This window comes from Heterodontus francisci, chromosome 17 (genome assembly GCF_036365525.1).
Source record: "Heterodontus francisci isolate sHetFra1 chromosome 17, sHetFra1.hap1, whole genome shotgun sequence".
Classification (NCBI taxonomy): Eukaryota; Metazoa; Chordata; class Chondrichthyes; order Heterodontiformes; family Heterodontidae; genus Heterodontus; species Heterodontus francisci.
In genome coordinates this window covers 68,423,803-68,443,856 of record NC_090387.1, presented here as the reverse complement: position 1 = coordinate 68,443,856, position 20,054 = coordinate 68,423,803, and the positions used below count along the sequence as shown (strand labels likewise).

The window sequence follows — 20,054 nt, the reverse complement described above, 5'->3', positions numbered from 1 at the left end:
AGCAGTGAACCAACAGGTGCCAGTGGTTCATTGCACTTCAACTTGTCCATAAACTTTCTAATAGATACTGGACTTTGGAGTAGTTAGAAACCCATTTGGGAACAGCCCTTTACAGTGAATCTGGGACCTATGTGAACAGGGAAAGCAACTGTATTATCTTCAACTAATCAGATTGTGGAATCCTTACTGAGCCATACAGTCTAAACCAGGAAGTGTTAATTAAACGTAAGACCTTAGCGTCAAAGAGCCATTTACGGCACAGGAGGCCATTCGACCCATCAAGTCTATGCCAGCTCTCCACAGAGCTGTCCTGTGAATCCCACTTCCCGCACCATCTCAGTCGTCATGCAAGGCTATTTCCTCCAAGTGGTCATCCAATTTCCTTTTGAAGGCATTGATTGTCTCCATTTCCACCACCCTTGTGGGCAGTGAGTTCCAGCTCATTGCCACCCACTGTGTATAAAGTTCTTTCTCATGTTCCCCCTGCATCTCTTACCCAAAACCTTCAATCTGTGTCCCCTATTCCTTGTACCAAATCTCCTCTGCACCCTGTCAAGGACCATTCCTAAAGTGTGGTGACCAGAACTGGACTATGTACTCTAGTTCGGGTTTAACCAGAGCTCTATGAAGGTTCAGCATAACTTCTCTGCGTTTGTACTCAATGCCTCTGTTTATGAAGCCCAAGATCCCATATGCTTTACAAACCACTCTTTCAATATGTACTGCCACCTTCAAAGATCAATGCACATGCACCCCCAGGTCCCTTTATGGTAGCATAGTGGTTATGTTACTGGACTGGCAATCCAGAGGCCTGGATTAATAATCTGGAGATTTGAGTTCAAATCCCATCTTGGAGCTAGGGAGTTTAAATTCAATTAAGTAACTGATTTAAATTTAATGAAATAAATATGGAATAAAAAGAAACTAGCATCAGTAATAGTGACCATAAAGCTACTGGTTGTTATAAACACAGATGTGGTTCACTAATCCCCTTTCGGGAAGGAAATCTGTGATCCTTATCTGGCTGCTTACAAATGTTTCTGGACCCACAGCAATGTGTAGTTGACTCTCAACTAACAAACCATTCCATTGTATTCAAGCAGGTGGCTTACCATTACCTTCACAAGGGCAATTAGGAATGGACAATAATGCTGGCCTTGCTGGTGATGCCCACCTTCCAAAATTAAAATGAAAATCAGTGCTAAATCATGTACAAAAAGTGAAATAGAGAAAGAAAGATAGGATTAAGACAGAGAGAAAAGATTTGCAAAAAAAAAGTAAAAACAAATCTCCATAGTTAATTTTCAGTGCATGTAAGGTTGTTTGGCAATAATTATGACTTAACACGACGTAAGAATTCACTTAAACTGAATGGACAAGCCTTAACATTTTCTGACGTGTTTAGTGGGTAACTATCACGTAAGCATCCCAACCTGATGCCCTTCATGTGTTTCAATGCCAAGTTTCCCAGGGAGGTGTAACAAAGCTTCTGGAGGACAACTAGGCGAGCAGCTTCATGGTTTCCATGTTTAGTGTGCATTGTGTGGTCACTGGACATTGCTGTCCAATTTACACTTTAATAATGGTGAGTGCAGGTCATTTTTACCACAAAATCTGGGCCAATGTGTTTTATTCCAAGGCATAGATAACTGCAAGACAAGAACTGCCTACTGTGAGGAACTCTCTATAGCTTGAATAGTACATGAAACTGTCATCTGCAGCTGCCCTTGGGTGAATTCAGATGAATACACTGTTTAGGGTGCTATATAGTCTAGATGCAATGTGGTTTCCTTCACACCCACACTGCTATTAAAGAATGTACTTATACTCTCACATAAACAACAACTTTGAGACTAGTAATGGAAAGAATTTGCATTTATATAGTGCCTCTCACCACCATAGGAAGTTCAAAAGTGCTTTACAGCCAATGAAGTACTTTTGAAATGAGATATATGATATATGTTTCAATGATATTGATGGAGGGATATATATTGACTAGGACCCTGGGGGAACACTGCTACTCTTCTGGGCAGAGTGCAGTGGCATCTTTTACGTCCACCTGAGAGGATAGGCAGGACCTCAGTTTAACCTTAGTTACACCACACTTGGAGTACTTTGAAGAGCTCTGGTCTCCATATTGTAAAAAGGAAAGTGAAGGTGCAAAACGATTTAGTAGGATGATACCAGAATTGAGAGATCATGGGCTGGGTTTTGAGGTTTTATGGTAGTAACAATGGCACAACTGTGAGCATTCACCATCATTATTCCTCTGAAACTAACAGCAAATTCTAGAGTCTGCATATGCACTGCTAAACACAGAAATCTAGAAGTTGATGTGAGAAATTCTATGCTTCACCTTAGGGTGCACTGTTAGGAACATAGGAAATAGGAGCAGGAGTAGGTCATTCAGCCCCTTGAGCCTGCCCCACCATTCAACTAGATTATGGCTGATCTACTACCTCAACGCCATTTTTCTGCACTATCCCTATATCCGTTGATCTCTTTGATATCTAGAAATCTACCGATCTCTGTCTTGAATATACTCAATGACTGAGCCTCTACAGCCATTTGAGAATTCCAAAGATTCACCATTCTGAGTGAAGAAATTCCTCCTTATCTCAGTCCTAAATGGTCTACCTCTTATTCTGAGACTGTGAACTCTGGTTCTGGACCCCTAGCTAATGGAAACATCCTTCCTGCATCTACCTTATCAAGTGCTATAAGAATTTTGTATGCCTCAATGATATCACCTCTCAGTCTTCTAAACTTCAGAGAATATAGGTCCAGTCTCCTCGATCTCTCCTCATTGGACAATCCTGTCATCCCAAGGATCAGTCTGATGAACCTTTGTTGCACCCCCTCTATGGCAAGTATACCCTTCCTTAGGTAAGGAGACCAAAACTGTACACAGTACTCCAAGTGCGGTCTCACCGAGGCTCTATACAATTGAAGCAAGACTTCTTTTCTCCTGTACTCAAATCCTTTTGCAATAACAGAGAAAGTGGAGAGAGTGTTACAGATATATAGAGAGGGTAACAGACACAAAGGACAGAGTGCTAAGTATATAGAGAGGGTGACAGACAGCGAGGAGAGTGTTGTATATAGAGAAGGTGACAGACAGAGAGAGGGAAAAAGTGTTTTTTATATATTGAGAGAGTGGGTGAACAGAGAGAGTTGAAGTCTTCCAAGACTGCAATCAGATAGAAATTATTGAACTGATGAGAACTTCCACTTTTCTGCTGTTGGTCTTACTGTAAAACCCTTGAAAAAGTTACACCTTGTTAAAATTATACCTTGCGGCTGGGTTTATAATGGCATGCTAAGTTTATAATTACTGCTGAAAAACTTCTCTGGCTCTGAAAAAATAATTTTATATTTGTGGAATGTCAAGTTTCTCTTTTATGATGAAAAATTCCATGGGCTGAATTTTTATTATGGAGGCAGGAAACAGGAACTGGGTCTGGTTTGGGTCACAAACCCACCTCCTGTGGGATAAAAGCAAAATGCTGCGGATGCTGGAAATCTGAAACAAAAACAAGAAATGCTGGAATCACTCAGCAGGTCTGGCAGCATCTGTGGAAAGAGAAGCAGAGCCAACGTTTCGGGTCAGTGACCCTTCTTCGGAACTGGGGAAACTGATTCAGATTGTAATTTTCAAAGGTAAGCCCTTAATTGGTATGGGGATGGATTTTCTGTCCACTTAAAGCCAGTGGGATTGAAAATAGCAGTGGGTCAGTTTGTGTGGGGCTCATGTAGACTCCTAGTGCAGCCAACACTGAGGTTGCTTGTTATCCTGAAGGAGAGATCTGCTTTTCACAGTACCAGAGGGAGGTGAGATGCCACTGGAAAGCTGGAGAGCTGGCACTAGGGGCAGGGCAGACTCTTGCTTCATCAATGCCAACCTGGATCTAATGCTGGAGTCTGTGAGGGAGAGGAGGGAGGTCCTCTTCCCAGAGGGTAGCAGGTGGAGGCCACCTCATCGTGCAGCAGGGGCACCCCTCTCTTCAGTGTTATCCCCCTCTTCCTCTCTTGACTCTTGCTCCTCCCCTGAAGAACTGTCTCCTTGCAGGGCCTCACTGTCCTCAAGATCCACACCTGTCTGGAGGGTCATGTTATGGAGAACACAGCAGATAACCATAATGACTGAAACCCTTGCAGGGTATTGCAGGGCATCACCCAACTGATCCAGGCACTGGAATCGCATCTTCAGAAACCTGATGGCCTGTTCAATGCTTGGCCTGCTGAGCAGGTGGCATTGGTCGTTTTGCCTCTGTGCATCTGTCAGGGGCTTCCATAGAAGGGTCAGTAAGTATCTCTTCAAGGAATTTCCCTTTTGGATCCATCCACGTTGGATTGGTGGTCAAAGGTGTTTTCCCGCAGACACTTTTCCATGAAGGATAGGTGATACGGCACAGTCCAAGGACTCTACAGTGAGCTCGAAGAACCGTAACAAAAACCCTCTTCAGAGATTGCCTCAAACTTTTCCACTTTATTTTTCTTCTGCTCTTTTCTATCTCTATTTGCATGTGTGTATCGTGTATGCATGCTAACGTGGGCGCGTCATGTATCTGTAGGTGTTAACCGAATTAAAGTTCAAGTTTAATAAATTTCAACCTTCTTTAAACCTAAGAAAATCTGTTTGTGCTGGTTTCTTTGCCTTATAAGTGGAAAGCAGTGAACAAGGATAAACCAAGGGGGAGCTAAAACACAGTGTGTTTAAAATCAAACCCTGTTACGGTAAGACCTGGTCATAACAATAAGATTTAGATTCATATGCGATAAAATGGCAAGGTCTGGACTGATATCATCATGAATAGGCTATATTTGGAATAATATTCCAGGGAGTGGTAAATAGTGAGAGGTATTTTATGGAGTGGCAGGGCCTGGATCGGGTGCTCCGGTTTCCTCACACAGCCAAAGACTTGCAGGTTGATAGGTAAATTGGCCATTATAAATTGCCCCTAGTGTTGGTAGGTGACAGGAGAATGGTGGAGATGTGGTAGGGAATATGGGATTAATGTAGGATTAGTATAAATGGGTGGTTGTTGGTCGGCACAGACTTGGTGGACCAAAGGGCCTGTTTCAGTGCTGTATTTCTCTATGACTCTATTTAGGAGGATGTCAAGGCCTGAGAGAGGGTGCAGAGGAGATTTACCAGAATGGTACTCGGGATGAAGGACTTCAGTTACATGGAGAGACGAGAGATACTGGGGTTGTTCTCCTTAGTGCAGGGAAGGTTAAAGGGAGATTTGATACAATGGTACTGAGGGACGCACTAAAGCTTGGGGCAGTCGCAGCAAAGGCTCAATGGGGAAAGACCACAGTGTAAGGTCCCCCCACCAAGCTGAACTGAGGGGCTGGATCCATGGGAAACCCCTCGAACTGTATCGGAAAAAACTTTCATTTGCTGTAAAATGTAAAAATGCAATTGGCATGGTAAATGTGAAATGGAAGGGTTGTGAGGCAACTCATGATTGTAATGATGCAAACGGACCTCCTTTGCACTGTTTGTATTTTTTGACTTGGTGCTGTTTGAAACTGGTAATGTAATTTTTACAGATTTTTATGAATAAAGTATATTTTGGTTTAAAAAAAAAGAGATTTGATACAATGATTCAAAATCATGAAGGGTTTTAATAGTGTTAATGGTGCTAACCACTGTGCCACCCAATGTTTGCTCATGAGTGACCATACAGCAACTTTAAAAAGACCGCACAATGCAACAAACACTAGTGAAGGAGAAACTGTTTCCAGTCGCAGAAATGTTGGTAACTAGAGGACGCAGATTTAAGGTAATTGACATGAGGAAAAATACACAGTTGGGTGTTATGATGTAGAATGAAGGGATGGTGGAAGCAGATTCCATAATAACTTTCAAAAGGGAAGTGAATAAATACTTGAAGGAGGAAATGTACAGGAATACAAGGAAAGAGCAGGGGAGTGGGACTGAGTAGATAGCTTTTTCTGAGCTGTATGATTGGATGATTCTGCTTAGGCCAGTAACCGAACTAGGATATTATCGTTTCAGTTCCTTTGAAAGGTCACAGACCTGAAACATTAACTCTCTTTAGCTGCCAGGGCATAAAGTATGGACGATGAAAAATAAGAAAGATGACGTGATTACTTTTTCTTCTAGGATTCCTACCATGAAGATTTTGCTGGCCCTCTGATCACTTCAGGAGCATTCTTCTGGGCACATATTGAGACCAAATCGCTTGTCAGGTTGAAAAGGCTGCAAGCATGATTCCACCCACATGACGAGAACTCCACAAGGTAACCCGGTGTTCACCTATTATTGGAATTTCAATGTCAATGGGCTGCAGCACTTGTTTTGATTCTGAGTAATAACGTGTCTATCGGTGGAAGTACTTGTAAATGAGTGAGGTGAGGGTAGGTGGGGGACGGTGTCTATTGTGTTATAGAAGGACAGTGATTGTTGTTTGGAGTTCCTAGCATTCCTCTTTTCAAATATTGCCGCCCTAAGCCACGTGATTTTCTATAAATCAGCACGGTGTACATTCTGTAAACTGGGACAGTAGCCAGCAGTTACTTTCAGTTTCGGTGCAAGGGATGTTGGTGCTCAGGCAGGCGAATGGAGCCGTTTATTTCTCTTTGTGGCAGCAACTCGATGAAGAGCCGCCGGTTACTGGGTAGGTGTGGAGCTGCTTTTGGCTCCTTAATTGTTTAAGGGGCTATTTCAATGAAGCCTGGGGTGAATCACCCAACAGCGAAATATAATGGGTACATGGATGAGTAACATTATTGCTTAGCGAGCTCGTAGCTGAAACACTATAGAAAGAATTGAGAGATTGTCAGAACTGCAAAAATTATATTTTTTAAGTTTGATTCAGTTTTATGAAAGTCGAGGGATGCAGTGACTGAGGGAGTTAAATGAACGTGCGTCTTTCCTTTCAAGGTGTTAGCAGTGTGAGAAGGACGGAGCCGGCAGCTACAGGGAAACGGCGGGCAGTATCTTTTATCTTTTCTATAATGGGAAGGGAACGGAGAGCAAATCAGAAGCGACGTACAGGAAAAGTAAGAGAGTAATTTTTAAAAATAGGGGGGACGTGTACAAAATGAAAGAACGGCCACAGTGACAGAGAAACTGGCAAAATAATTCAGTGCTATGGCAGGACTTTGTAACCAGTAATAAATACAACTTTTACACCGAGGTCTAAACAATTAGCACATTGTGGTGAACTTGCTGTGGCATTTTGGAGAGTTAACTTCTGCATGCTTGTAAGCTGGTTTGATGATTTGTAATTAGTCCTGTACCTGATACCTGACATCCATAGCTGATGCTAAGATGAGGTGTGTCTTGAGACGAGAACTCCTGCGAGGACTCGCTTGTAAATGCAAATCGGGGCTGCAGGGTTTGGGTCCAAAGTGAGAAAAACATCACGTGGAAAAAATTTTGAATTTATTTCATGATCTCAGGACATCCAAGGAAATACGTTGGCCAATAGAGTACAGTATAGAAATGCTCTGGGCCATATGTGGTGAACAATGTATTATATTGTGGACTCTTTCCTTCCATGTGCTTTCCTTCGTATATTCTTCCCCTAACAATTCAATTTTTAATGGCCCAATTCTCTCCCTTCATTTACACTGGTGTGTTCCATGGGCGCTGTCCTCTATCTTGCCAACTGGCTATTGCTACTTTCAGTGGCTCATTTCTGCCCTCAGTCAATGTCCACACATCCAGACCTTCCAACTGCAAAGCGACCAGGATCAGGAACCCCATCTCACTCCCTGCATTCAGCAGCACTGAGGCCACTTGCAGTGCCCATCTGATTTGTACATTTATAACATCTTTAAATTGATTTCCGCCAGCACCCATTGGACTTGCAATACAGCTCTGGGAGCCACCATGAAATTAAGGTTGGCATTCCAGTACAGTGCTGAGGGAGTGCTGCACTGTTGGAGCTGCTGTCTTTTGATTGATATGTTAAACAAAGGCCCAAAAGATCCCATGGAATTACTTTGAGGAAGAGTAAGAGAGTTCTCCATGGTATCCTGACCAATATTTATCCCTCAACCGATAGCACGAGAACAGATTATCTGGTCATTATCCTATTGCTCTTCGTGGGACCTTGTGCACAAATTTGTTGCATGTTTCCTACATTACAATAGTAACTACAGTTCAAAAGTACTTTATTTGATAAAATGAGCTTTGGAATATCTTGAGCTCATGAAAAGCATAATATAAATGCAATTCTTTCTTTTTTCTTTCAAACATATTTAAAGAGTAAGAAGAGAACAATTTAGTAATATCCATGAAGAGATGCTATGTATCTATAGATGATGTTTGAGTCTGGGTGTTGCAGTGTAAGATACTGTAAACAGATGAGGATCTGCAGCTGTCACGATTCTCAAACACTTAATGCAAAAGTCAGTGGTCTTTAGTTTATAGAGATACAGCACTGAAACAGGCCCTTCGGCCCACCGAGTCTGTGCCAACCATCAACCACCCATTTATACTAATCGGCTCCATTCGCCTGCCTGAGCACCAACATCCCTTGCACCGAACTGAAAGTAACTGCTGGCTACTGTCCCAGATTACAGAATGTACTCAGTGCTGATTTACAGAAAATCACGTGGCTCAGGGCGGCTATATTTGAAAAGAGGAATGCTAGGAACTTCAAACAACAATCACTGTCCTTCTATAACATAATAGACACCGTCCCCCACCCACCCTCACCTCACTCATTACAAGTACTTCCACCTCAAACACTTAATGCAAAAGTCAGTGGTCTTTAGTTTATAAGGATACAGCACTGAAACAGGCCCTTCGGCCCACCGAGTCTGTGCCAACCATCAACCACCCATTTATACACATTTGCTGAGAAAATTGTTCTGGCACATACGATTCCAATAAAACATAATTGTCTCATATAATGAATTTGATTTGGTTTTCTATTTGATGTGATAACTCACTTAAGTGTGTTTGTAACCTATAATTGCAAATAATTTCTTCATATGCTGAATGCTACAGTTATATTTTATTCACCTTTTACTTTTTGACATCCCAATATGTCAATTTTTTCTATGTTAAATAGAAAAAAAATGGAAAATTGTATATTCTGAAATATTCATTGAAAGGTCACTTTAGATGTTCAGAATATTTCCTATAGAAAATATTTTTCCTCAGACCATCTATAGGAAATATCTTGCCCTCGAACATGTTAGTAGGCAATGTATATTCCCTAAATCAACTGGAAGCTCAGGGTCATACTTGTGGACTGAGCAGAGATGTTCTGAAAAGCTGTCTCCCAATCTGCGTTTGGTCTCCCCAATGTAGAGGCAAGCCGCATTGTGGATAACGAATACAGTATACTACATTGAAGGAAGTACAAGTAAATCGCTGCTTCACCTGGGGTCTTGGATGGTGAGGAGAGAGGAGGTAAAAGGGCAGGTATTACACCTCCTGCGATTGCATGGGAAGGTACCAAGGGAAGAGGGCGAGGTGTTGAGGGTAATGGAGGAGTGGACCAGCGTGTCGAGGAGGGAACAATCCCTTCGGAATGCTGATAGCATACCGCTCAGTCTGCATGCATGACCCCAAGCTTCTGGTTGCTTGCCATTTCAATTCAGCACCCTGCTCTCACATCCACATTTCTGTCCTTGGTCTGCTGCAGTGTTCCAGTGAACATCAACACAAGCTTGAGGAACAGCATCTCATTTTCTGATTAGGCACTGTACAGCCTTCTGGACTCAGCATTGAGTTCACTAATTTCAGAGTTTGACTGACCTTTTTTATTATTGTTTAAATTTATTTTTAACTATGTGCCTGCCTTAAACTTGTTTTTTCATGTTTGTACTTTTGGACAGAGCAGTCTATTATTCTGTTATTAACACTGTCTTGGGACTAATGCTTTGTCTTTCACCACACCATTAGCAACTCCCTTTGCCTTTGTCCCATGACATCTTTGTCGCTCAATCTCTGCTGCCCTCTGCCCTATCACACACCTTCCTGTTTGTTCTTTTACCTCCCACCCCTGCTTCACTTGCTTAAAACCTATTACATTTCTAATCTTTGCAGTTCTGATGAAAGGTCACCGACCTGAAGTGTTAACTTTGTTCCTCTCTCAACAGATGCTGCCAGACCTGCTGAGTATTTCCAGCATTTTCTGTTTTTATTTCAGATTTCCAGCATCCACAGTATTTTTCTTTTATTCCTATAGAACAGTGTTGTCCAATACACTCGCCACTAGCCACGTGTGGTGGATCAGCCACAGACATTTGATGAATTGATGGTGTTCATTTTTAGAGCCACGCAATACTGAGTTGTTTTAAAGTTGCAGCAGTGGGTATGAGTATGGGTGTTACTCACTAGCCTGCTATTTGTCATCCGCCCTTAATTGAGCAAGGAAGAATCAACCACACTGCTGTTAGGCAGGAGTCACATATTGATCAGACCGTGACTATGTTTATCAGAATAAAGTTCAGTTATCGGGTTTCTAGTGACCTGGAAGCTGAAGGGCCACTTGATCAATAAAACAAGAAAAATAGTGTGCCGTTTGTTACCTTCTCTGTCCCTATTCTCTCTGGGTTCCCCTGATGACTATACATTTAGATCTGTGGGACAGCTTTGTGAAGTGCTGTGAAAGCAGGGCCAACCTTTGGAAAGACAGTGGTCCAATTGCTGTAGAAATTTTCTCGTGGAATCTTGTGACAGAAGAGATGCTCACATCCAGAGGGTGGTGGGAGTCTGGAACTCACTGCCAGAAAGGGTAGTTGAGGCAGAAACCCTCAACTCATTCAAAAGGAGTCTGGATATGCACCTCAAATGCTGTAATCTGCAGGACTACGGACCAAATGCTGGAAGGTGGGATTAGAATCGGTGGATCATTTTTTGGCCGGCACAGACATGATGGGCCAAGTGGCCTCTTTCTGTGCCTTAAACTTCCTATGATTCTATAATTTTATGCTAACTGAAGAACTTGGTTTTGTTTAGCTGGTAGTTGGCAGTTTTCACAAACCAATTGAAGTGTGTGAGCGAGGGACAGTGCTGCATGGTTGCCAGTGAAGGTTGAAATGTGCAATTTTGGCAAGCTGGGACGATGTAACAATATCCTAATGTGTTCAGCCTTCATCTTAATAGATCTGTTGAAACGAGCGATTCAAAGCAACAGGATGCTATTGGCTTAAAAGGAGAGATTACAGGAAGTTGGCCATGAGCCAAAGGTCTGTAAACGTCTGGGCGGTGTCTTTGGAAATGGCAGGCAACAAAGCATAAGCAAGGCAAGAGTCAGAGCGCAGAAGCCAATACGTAGAGATGTGTTGATTCTTTACCTGTCCTAAGTCCCAAATATATTAATTCTGATAAAATAGAGACAGTTTACTCTTGAAGAAATTTGTTTTTTTGAAATAATCTGGAGCACACTGTCAGGAACAGGGCACTTCAGTTAACCGATTGTCTCTGTGCCCTGCTCTACGATGACTTGCAGCCCATGGGATTTGGTGGACATCCTATGCCTGTGGCCCTCATAGTGACAGTGACTCTTAAACTTTACGCCTATGCACCATTCCAGGGGCCCATCGATTACCTTCTGGGGTCACACAGTCAGCAATGCACCACTGCATCAGGGAGGTCACCGATGCCCTATACCGGAGGGCCAGTGAGTATCTCTGCTTCAGGACGGACCCTGACAGCCAGGCCCAGAGGGCTATCAGTTTCGGCACCATCGCCGGATAATCAAAGGTGCAAGGGGTCATAGGCTGCACCCATGTGGCCATCAGGGCTCCCGCTAGACTACTAGCTGCAGACGTTAACATTAAGGGATCCCTCTCATTATAGGTACAGCTGGTATTTGATCACTGGAGACGCTTCATGCAAATGTGTGCATGCTTCTCAGGCAGCTGCCATGATGTGTTCATCCTGCTGTTCACTGAACTGGCTCAGATGGAGGGGTGGCTTCTTGGAGACGTAGCTCCTGACACCAGGTGATCCGGCGCTGATACTGGCGCCGGAAATACAGCCCCCTCCATGTTATTTTGGGGGATGCCGCACCATGATTAGTATAATGAGCCACTGCGCTAAATATAGCGGGCGCTCAGCGATGGGCGGACTGTCATCTTCAAAGTGCTCCACCGCAATTGGCAGCGCGCTTGTAAAATTCAGCCCATTCACTCTGTGTCTACTCGATCAAAACCTTTCAGAATTTTAAAGAACCCTAATAGTTACCCCTGAGTCTTCTCTTTTGAAGTGAAAAGAGACCCAGATTCTTCATCCTTTCCTGATGGGCATAACGTGGCACTTCTGGTATCATCCTTGTAATTTTTTTGCACCCTCTCTGGTGTCACTATATCCTAACCATTCTGAACTGAACTGTACACAGCACTCCCAAATGTTGTCTAACCAAGGTTCAATATTGGTTAAGCATAACTTCTCTGCTTTCAATTCTTTTCCTCGAGAAATAAACCCTAGTGCTTGATTGCCTTTTTATGATCTCATTAACTGCATTGCTACCTTTAGTGATTTGCGTATTTGTACTCCTTTGCTCATCTACCCAACTTAGATTCTTATTTTCCAAGTAATATGTGATCTTTTGTTTTACCAAAGTATAATACCCACACTTAGCTATGTTGAAATTCAGTTGCCAATTATATGCCATTATCAAGATTATGAAAGTCTTCTTGTAATTTGTTGCAGACTCCTCAGTATTGACTATCTCCCACAATTTGGTGTCATTCACACTAAATCATTAATATAAATTATGAACAACTATGGTCCCAACACTGATCCTCATGGGTTCCACCTCCCACTGTCTACCGCCTTGAAGAGTTATCCTTACCCATAATCTCTGCTTTCTGTCTTGCAGTCAGCTCGCAATCTATTCTGCTATTTGTCTCTTGACTCTGCATGCATTAATTCCTTATTCATTAATCTCTTCAGTGGCAACTTATCAAAGGCCTTTTGGAAATCTAGATATATTACATCTACTACAGTACCGTTGTCTATTCTCTTACCTCTTCAAAGAATTCAATCTGGTTGATCAGGCAATACTTTTCCTTTTGAAATCCATGCTGACTATTCATTACTATAGTTTTGTTTTCTAGATGCTTTCCCATTTTCTCCTTTAATAGGAATTCCATATTCTTTCCTACCACCAATGTTAATTTGGCTAACCTATAGTTCCCTGGATATGTTCTTTTTCCTTTTTTAAATATAGGTATAGTATTAGCTATTCACCAGCCCTTTGGCACTGCATCTTTTTCTAATGAATTATTAAATATGTGTATTGGTGCCTCTGCTATCTTCCCCAGATTATTTTAAAATGCACAGAAGCAATCTGTCTGGACCAGTTGTTTATCCTCTTAGAGTTTGATTAGTTTAAAAAATATTTCTCCTCTTTTTATTTTAAATGCAGTTGTATCATTTCTAATCTTGTTTTCTGATGTCATATCTACCCGATCCTTCTCCTTGGTAGATACTGAAGCAAAAAAATGATTTAATATTTCTGCCATTTCACTGTTGCTGCCTTTAATTTTTATCCTAATGTTACGGCAGGGTGATGATGGGGTCTAGGGCTCCCCTCTCAGTCTATTCCTGGTTTGGCCATTACAGTGTTTAATTTTTAAAACCGTGTTTTTAGCTTCCCCTCAGTGAATCCTTGTTCATTTCCCTCTAATTGTAATGGCAAAGAAATCAACCAGACAGGTTTCCTCAGATTTAAACAAGAAAGGTGTAAGTTTATTAGCCTTAAAACTCTAATTCAGTTAAAACTACTAAAAATACGTGATGTGACCACTCTAGCATGCATACGCGATAAACACACTCACAAACAGAGACAGAGAAGGAAAAAGAATTAAAGAGGAGAAGTTTGAAGTAATATGGAGTTCAGTTACCCGTTTTGGGATTTGATGTAGAGCCTTTGATTGCAATTAAGTCTTGCAGTTCCCGTTGGGGCCCAGTGCACACTTTCACTTGCTTAGCTGGTATCAGAAGGCTGCAGGAGTCTTCTCTCTTGTGGCTTGAGATATTTCCATGGGTCCCTGGAACCTTGCGTGTGTGAGAGAGAGAGAGAGATAGGTGCTTTCTTCTTCAAGTTCAGTTGCAATCTGTTCTCCAACTGTGTGGGACAATTTAAAAAACTCCAAGTTGGCCAGCAAGTTAGTCATGTGACTAGCTCCTTATCTGGAGCAACCTGCCCAGCAAGGTTTGTGGATTTTTCCCCAAGCGTGGCAGACACTCTCAGTGGGGTGGGGTTGCTGGAATGCTGGACTTTTACACATTCAATGCCTCTTGATCAAAATCCATCTGGTTACTTGAATTAGGGAGCAGTTCCATTGTCTCTCTTATTCAACTGTCTTTTAGAATGCAAATATGCAGCCATATTTTCAGCCACTGCTATGGTGTCTTTAAGCAAGTTATTGTAAATCCAGTAACAGTTCAATATGTTCCATATGATGAAATTAATATATCCCATTTTTGGTAGGTGTGGTTTTCATCACACTTTCACATCCAGCGGAATGAAACGCGATATTAAGAGAACATTTCAATTAAAAAAAATAGAAAGGGGAGAAAGAACAGGAAAACGCTCATACATTTCTCTCATTCATTCTAATTCATTCAGAAATCCTAAAAAATTGTTACAGCCTGTCTTTCCTTTGTAGCAGTGCTGCTTTAAACTGCCCCTTTTGGCATCCCAATAAACATGTGATTTTTGGGGAGGTTTGCAGTTTGCACATTGCCATGACTGCCTCGGGTGCCTTTTGCTCCTGTTGAGGTCTGCAGGGGGTAGGGTTAGATGTAATTAGTCCTTGTTTGGAGTCCTGCTCATGTGAGTCGTCAGTGGATGGCTCCACTCTGATCTCTCAGTGCTTTGCTGAGTCATGCAGGTCTTTTCACGTTAGGGTGTGGTTGGTTCCCTTTTTTCTTGACTTTAGGGGGCGGATTCTTTGCTAATCTTCCCTTTGTCCTCTGGGACACTCCTGCTTACAGGTATTTGTCCAGATTCTACTGTCCTCCCCTGCGGCACTTCAGCTAGGTGAGGCATCACCCTCACAGTTTCTCTGCCCTCTTGAGGACTCTCTTTGCCTCTGCAGGTTTCTGTAAATGCTGTTAGCAACTTGTATATTACAGCAAACTCATCAGCAAGACCTGCGGCTTGTCTTGCTCTATGAACTTTTTGTTCTTCTACATGAGTCTTTGTGGAGAGTGGGAGAGTGTTTTTAAATTCCTCCAGCAGAATTACCTCTCTGAAGTTTTCACAGCTGGGCTGCACTTTAAAAACCCTCAACCACTGGTTAAAAGCTTCTCTCAAACTCCAAGTATGCTTGATCAGCTTGCTTCTTGAGGGTTCGAAATTTCTGGCAGCATGCTTCCGGTACTAGCTCATATGCACCGAGGATAGCATTTTTTGTCAGTTCATAATTTGATGAACTCTCATCTGGAAACAGGGAATGAACCTCATGGAGTTTTCCTGTTAACTTGCTTTGCAGCAGGAGAGTCCAAGTCTCAGCCAGCCATTTCAACTGCCTTGCAAGTTTTTCAAAAGGTACAAAAAATGCTTCCATGTCTTCCTCATTGAATTTTGGAATCAATTGGGAAAATTTTAACAATTCCATACACAGCCCCAAACTTGTATTCTCCATGCTTTCACTGGGGTTACTCTGTTGCCCCTTAGCTAACTCAAACCGCCTCAGCTCTCTTTCCTCACTGAAAGGTTCTCTCTCTCTCTCTCTCCTGTCTTTCTGTCTCTCTGTCTTCTAATTCAGGTTTCCTCTATTCCAATTGTATCTTTGCTAGCAATACCCTGTTGGAGTCTATTTCTAACTGTCATTCTAGGCCCCCACCTGCCAAGAATGGGGCACATCAATTTTGTCATGAACATTGATTTTTAACTGTTGTTGGAGCGAGGAAATGACTTGTTAAACAGATCAACTGTGGCTGGAAAAAATCATTTACATACTAACAGACATCGAAGGTGAGGAAGCGTATTCCAGCGCCTGCTAAGGAGGATACAATCCAGAAGGGCCAGGACTGGTTAGACCAGCTGGTCACATGACTAACTGGCTGTTCCAGGGTTTTTTTTTGAACTGGCCACAGATCTCTTCTGTCTGCTCCCATCTCTTTCTCACAAGCCTCTGAATCCACTGAAGACACATGAACCCCAGGAGAGAAAAGTCTCCTACAGTGAACAAAGTTTAAGAAAAATATTGGGCCCCAATGAAAAGCATGATCTACCTACAATCAAGGACTCCACAGTGAGTTCGAAGAACCGTAACAAAAACTCTTCAGATACTACATCACATTTTTCCCTGTTTAGGTAGGAGAGGGAGGAAGAAAGCCTTCCAGAAGGAACGTGAAGAAACAGAATGAGAGGAGAGAGAAAAAGCAAGAGAGGAGAGAGAAAGAGAAAGAACCTTCCGGAAAGAATGCAAAGAGAGAGAGTTGAAATGGCTGGAGTTAACTAGGGGGCGACAGAGTAATCCCAGTGAAAGCATGGCCAATATGGAGGAGCGTAATTCACGGCTGGGTACAAAATTGTTAAAACTAGCTCAACTAATTTTTTGTGTCCTTTGAGAAACTGGCAAGGCAGCTAAAATGGCCAGCTGAGACCTGGTCTCTGCCACTGCAAAGCAAGCTAACTGGAAAAGCCCATGAGGTTTATTCCTTGTTGCCAGATGAGACTTCATAAAATTATGAACTGACCAAAAATGCTATCCTTGGCGCATATGAATTAGTACCCGAAGCCTATCGCCAAAAGTTTAGAACCCTCACGAAGCAAGCTAATCAAAATTATCTGGAGTTTGAAAGAAGTAAGCTGCTGGCTTTTGACCAATGGCTGAGGGCTCTTAAAGTACAGCTCAGCTATGAGAATCTCAGAGAAGTAATTCTTTTAGAGGAATTTAAACACTCTCCAACTCTCCACAAAGACACATGTAGAGGAGCAGTGGGTCCAGAGAGCCCAACAAGCGGCCGTTCTGGCCAATGAGTTTGCTTTAATTTGTAAGTTGGTTTCCCAGGGGAGAACCTTTCCTAGTCACCCCCACAAATCCAAAAAGGACAAAGGGTGGGAAGGTAATATCTGCCCAAGCAGTCCTGGGAGAGAAAGAAAAGCAGGAGACACAGGGGGTCCTCCTCTAGCCAAAAAAGGTGCTGTGAGCAGGAGTGAGACCCGGAGATCTGTGTGCTTCCATTGTCATAAGGTAGGGTCATTTAAAAACTGATGGCTGGAAACTAAAGGGAAAACCTGTAGGGTTAATCAGGGCACACCTACTCAGTGAAGATGGGACCCTGCTGGAAAGCACAGCAGAATAAGCTGTGGCTTTAACTGCAGTAAGAGTAAGTCCCAGGAAGCTTACGGCTGCAAGTGCAGGAAAATTCAATAGTATTCCTGAGGGTTATCAAGGTTTTGTGTCTGAAGGGAAAGTAACCCCATACCGCTTGAGTGGGGCAAGCAAGACTATAGTAATTCTCAGGGACACAGGGACCACTAGATCCCTTTTACTGGCAAACAGCCTGACCTTTCCCCCAGAGAGTGCAGTGAACACCAGAGTGGTGGTGAATGGTATTGGAGGGCAGTGTATGCCTGTACCTTTACACTGGGTGCACCTGGAGTGATTAGATTAGATTAGATTAGATTAGAGATACAGCACTGAAACAGGCCCTTCGGCCCACCGAGTCTGTGCCGAACATCAACCACCCATTTATACTAATCCCATATTCCCACCAAACATCCCCACCTGTTCCTATATTTCCCTACCACCTACCTATACTAGTGACAATTTATAATGGCCAATTTACCTATCAACCTGCAAGTCTTTTGGCTTGTGGGAGGAAACCGGAGCACCCGGAGAAAACCCACGCAGACACAGGGAGAACTTGCAAACTCCACACAGGCAGTACCCAGAATTGAACCCGGGTCGCTGGAGCTGTGAGGCTGCAGTGCTAACCACTGCGCCACTGTGCCGCCCTAGTTTCGGGACCAGTGACCGTAGGGAATATCCCTAGTTTGCCTGTGGACGGGGTTGACCTGCTACTAGGTAATGATCTGGCGGGGATGAAGGTGGTAGCCCCCAGTGTGAAAGAAAGACCGCAGGAGGTCAGAGAGACAGGGCAGTGGCAGGAGACGGACCCCTGCAGTTTCCCTGAATGTGTAGTGGATCAGGCCATGATCAAACCAGCTCCCCCAGAGGAGACTGAATTCGCCCTGCAGACAGATGACCAGGACTGTCTAAATGAATTAAATGGATTTTCCCTAGCTGAGGCTTAGCGAGCCGACCCAATATTGCAAGAGTTAGCACAGGCTGCCCAGTCTGAAAGTTAAGCAGAGGGAGTACCTAATTGCTACTATTTAAAGAATGAGGTACTGATGAGGAAATGGAATTCTCCACACAGACCTGAGGACAAGGAGTGGACAGTAGTTCACCAGTTAGTGGTGCCGCAGAGGTACCGGAGAGAAATATTAAGAAGGGCCCACGAGACTATAGTGGCTGTACATGCTGGTATACGAAAGACCAAAGCCTGCATAAGACAGCAGTTTGACTGGCCAAAACTCCACAAAGATGTGGTGGAGTACTGCAGGAGTTGCCACATGTGCCAGGTTCTGGGGAAACCCCAACCTACACTGAAACTTGCACCCCTAAGTCCTGTACAGGTGTCAGGAGGACCCTCCAGCAGAGGGCTGGTGAACTGTAAGGGAGCCCTGCCGAGACCAAAAAGGGACAGGTGGGCACACGGCTGGCAAAAGGTTAGATAGGGAAGTGGAAAAAGTGACCAAGAGGGCAGGTTAAAGGAAGTCCGGGAGAAATCCCAGATGAAAACCCCTACTGTCTGCTCAGCCAACCCCGAAAAATTTGAAAATTTAGACCCCACATCCTCCAATGTTAATACAGACACTATATGCACCCCACCAGAGTTGCTAGCAGCATGTACAGGAACCTGCAGAGACAAAGAAAGACCATGAGGGTGTTGCCTCACCTAGTCAAGGTGCCACAGGGGAATGCAGTGGAGTCTGCACAAATACCTGCAAGCAGAGGTGTCCCAGAGGACAGTGCAGAGATTAGCAAAGAATCAAAGAGAACCACCCATCCCCCAAAATCAAAAGCCTTTGCATAACCCAGCAAAGCACTGAAAGAGAGTTCAGGTTAGACCCGCCCACTATTGATTCTCCTGAGAAAAAAAGTCCAACTTAGGGCTAATTAAACCTAACGATTTCAAAGACTCTAGGCAGCCATGGAAATGGGCAAACTGAAAAAAAACTTCCCCAAAGAACCACATGTTTACTGGGATGCCAAAAAGGGGGAAATTAAAGCAGCACTGGCAACAAGACAGGCTGTAATAAGTTTTAGGATTTATGAATGAATGGGAATGAATGAGAGAAATGCATGGTTTTATCTCTTATATTTTCTCTGGACCCTTTTAATGAAAAGTGCCTTTCTCAAACTGCATTTCATTCTGCTGGGTGTGGAGTCGTCATGCTAGGCCCCCACCTGCCAAGAATGATACACATCAATTTTGTCGTGAACATTGATTTTTAACTGTTGTTGGAGCGAGGAAATGACTTCTTTAACAGATCGGTCGTGGCTGGAAAAATAATTTACATACTAACAGACATCGAAGGTGAGGATACGCATTCCAGGGCCTGCTAAGGAGGGCCAGGACTGGTTAGACTAGTTGGTCACATGACTAACAGGCTGTTCCAGGGTTTTTTTTTGGACCGGGTACGGAGAGTTTGAACTGCGAAAGACTGTTTTCTCCTGGACTGAGAAGATCTCTCCTGTCTGCTCCCATCTCTTTCTCACAAGCCTCTGAATCCATTGAAGACACATGAACCCCAGGAGAGAAAAGCGTCCTACAACCAACAAGGTTTAAGAAGAATACTGGGCCCCAACAAAAAGCAAGATCTACGTACAATCAAGGACTCTACAGTGAGCTCGAAGGACCGTAATAAAAACTCTTCAGATATTGCCTCAAACTTTTCCACTTTATTTTTCTTCTGCTCTTTTCTTTCTCTATTTGCATGTGTGTATTGCTTATGCATGCTAGCGTGGGCACGTGTGTATCCGTAGGCATCAACTGAATTAGAATTTAGGTTCAAGTT

General features: G+C 43.2%; 1 protein-coding gene across 6 annotated transcripts in view; it reads left to right on the top strand.

The window, feature by feature from the left end:
• Window positions 1-20,054, top strand: part of nlrc5 (NLR family, CARD domain containing 5) — a 248,668-nt gene that overhangs the window by 14,511 nt on the left and 214,103 nt on the right. For 3 of the 6 annotated variants that reach the window (XM_068049594.1, XM_068049593.1, XM_068049592.1), the window contains exon 2: window positions 6,137-6,273. Coding sequence is in view for 2 of the 6 variants with exons in the window: in XM_068049591.1 (XP_067905692.1) it covers window positions 6,571-6,650 (80 nt within the window). In the remaining 4 variants the exon portion in view is untranslated. Of the gene's footprint in view, window positions 1-6,136; window positions 6,274-6,569; window positions 6,651-6,916; window positions 7,036-20,054 lie in introns of those variants that run through there. The other 3 variants (XM_068049591.1, XM_068049597.1, XM_068049596.1) reach the window with 2 other exon arrangements.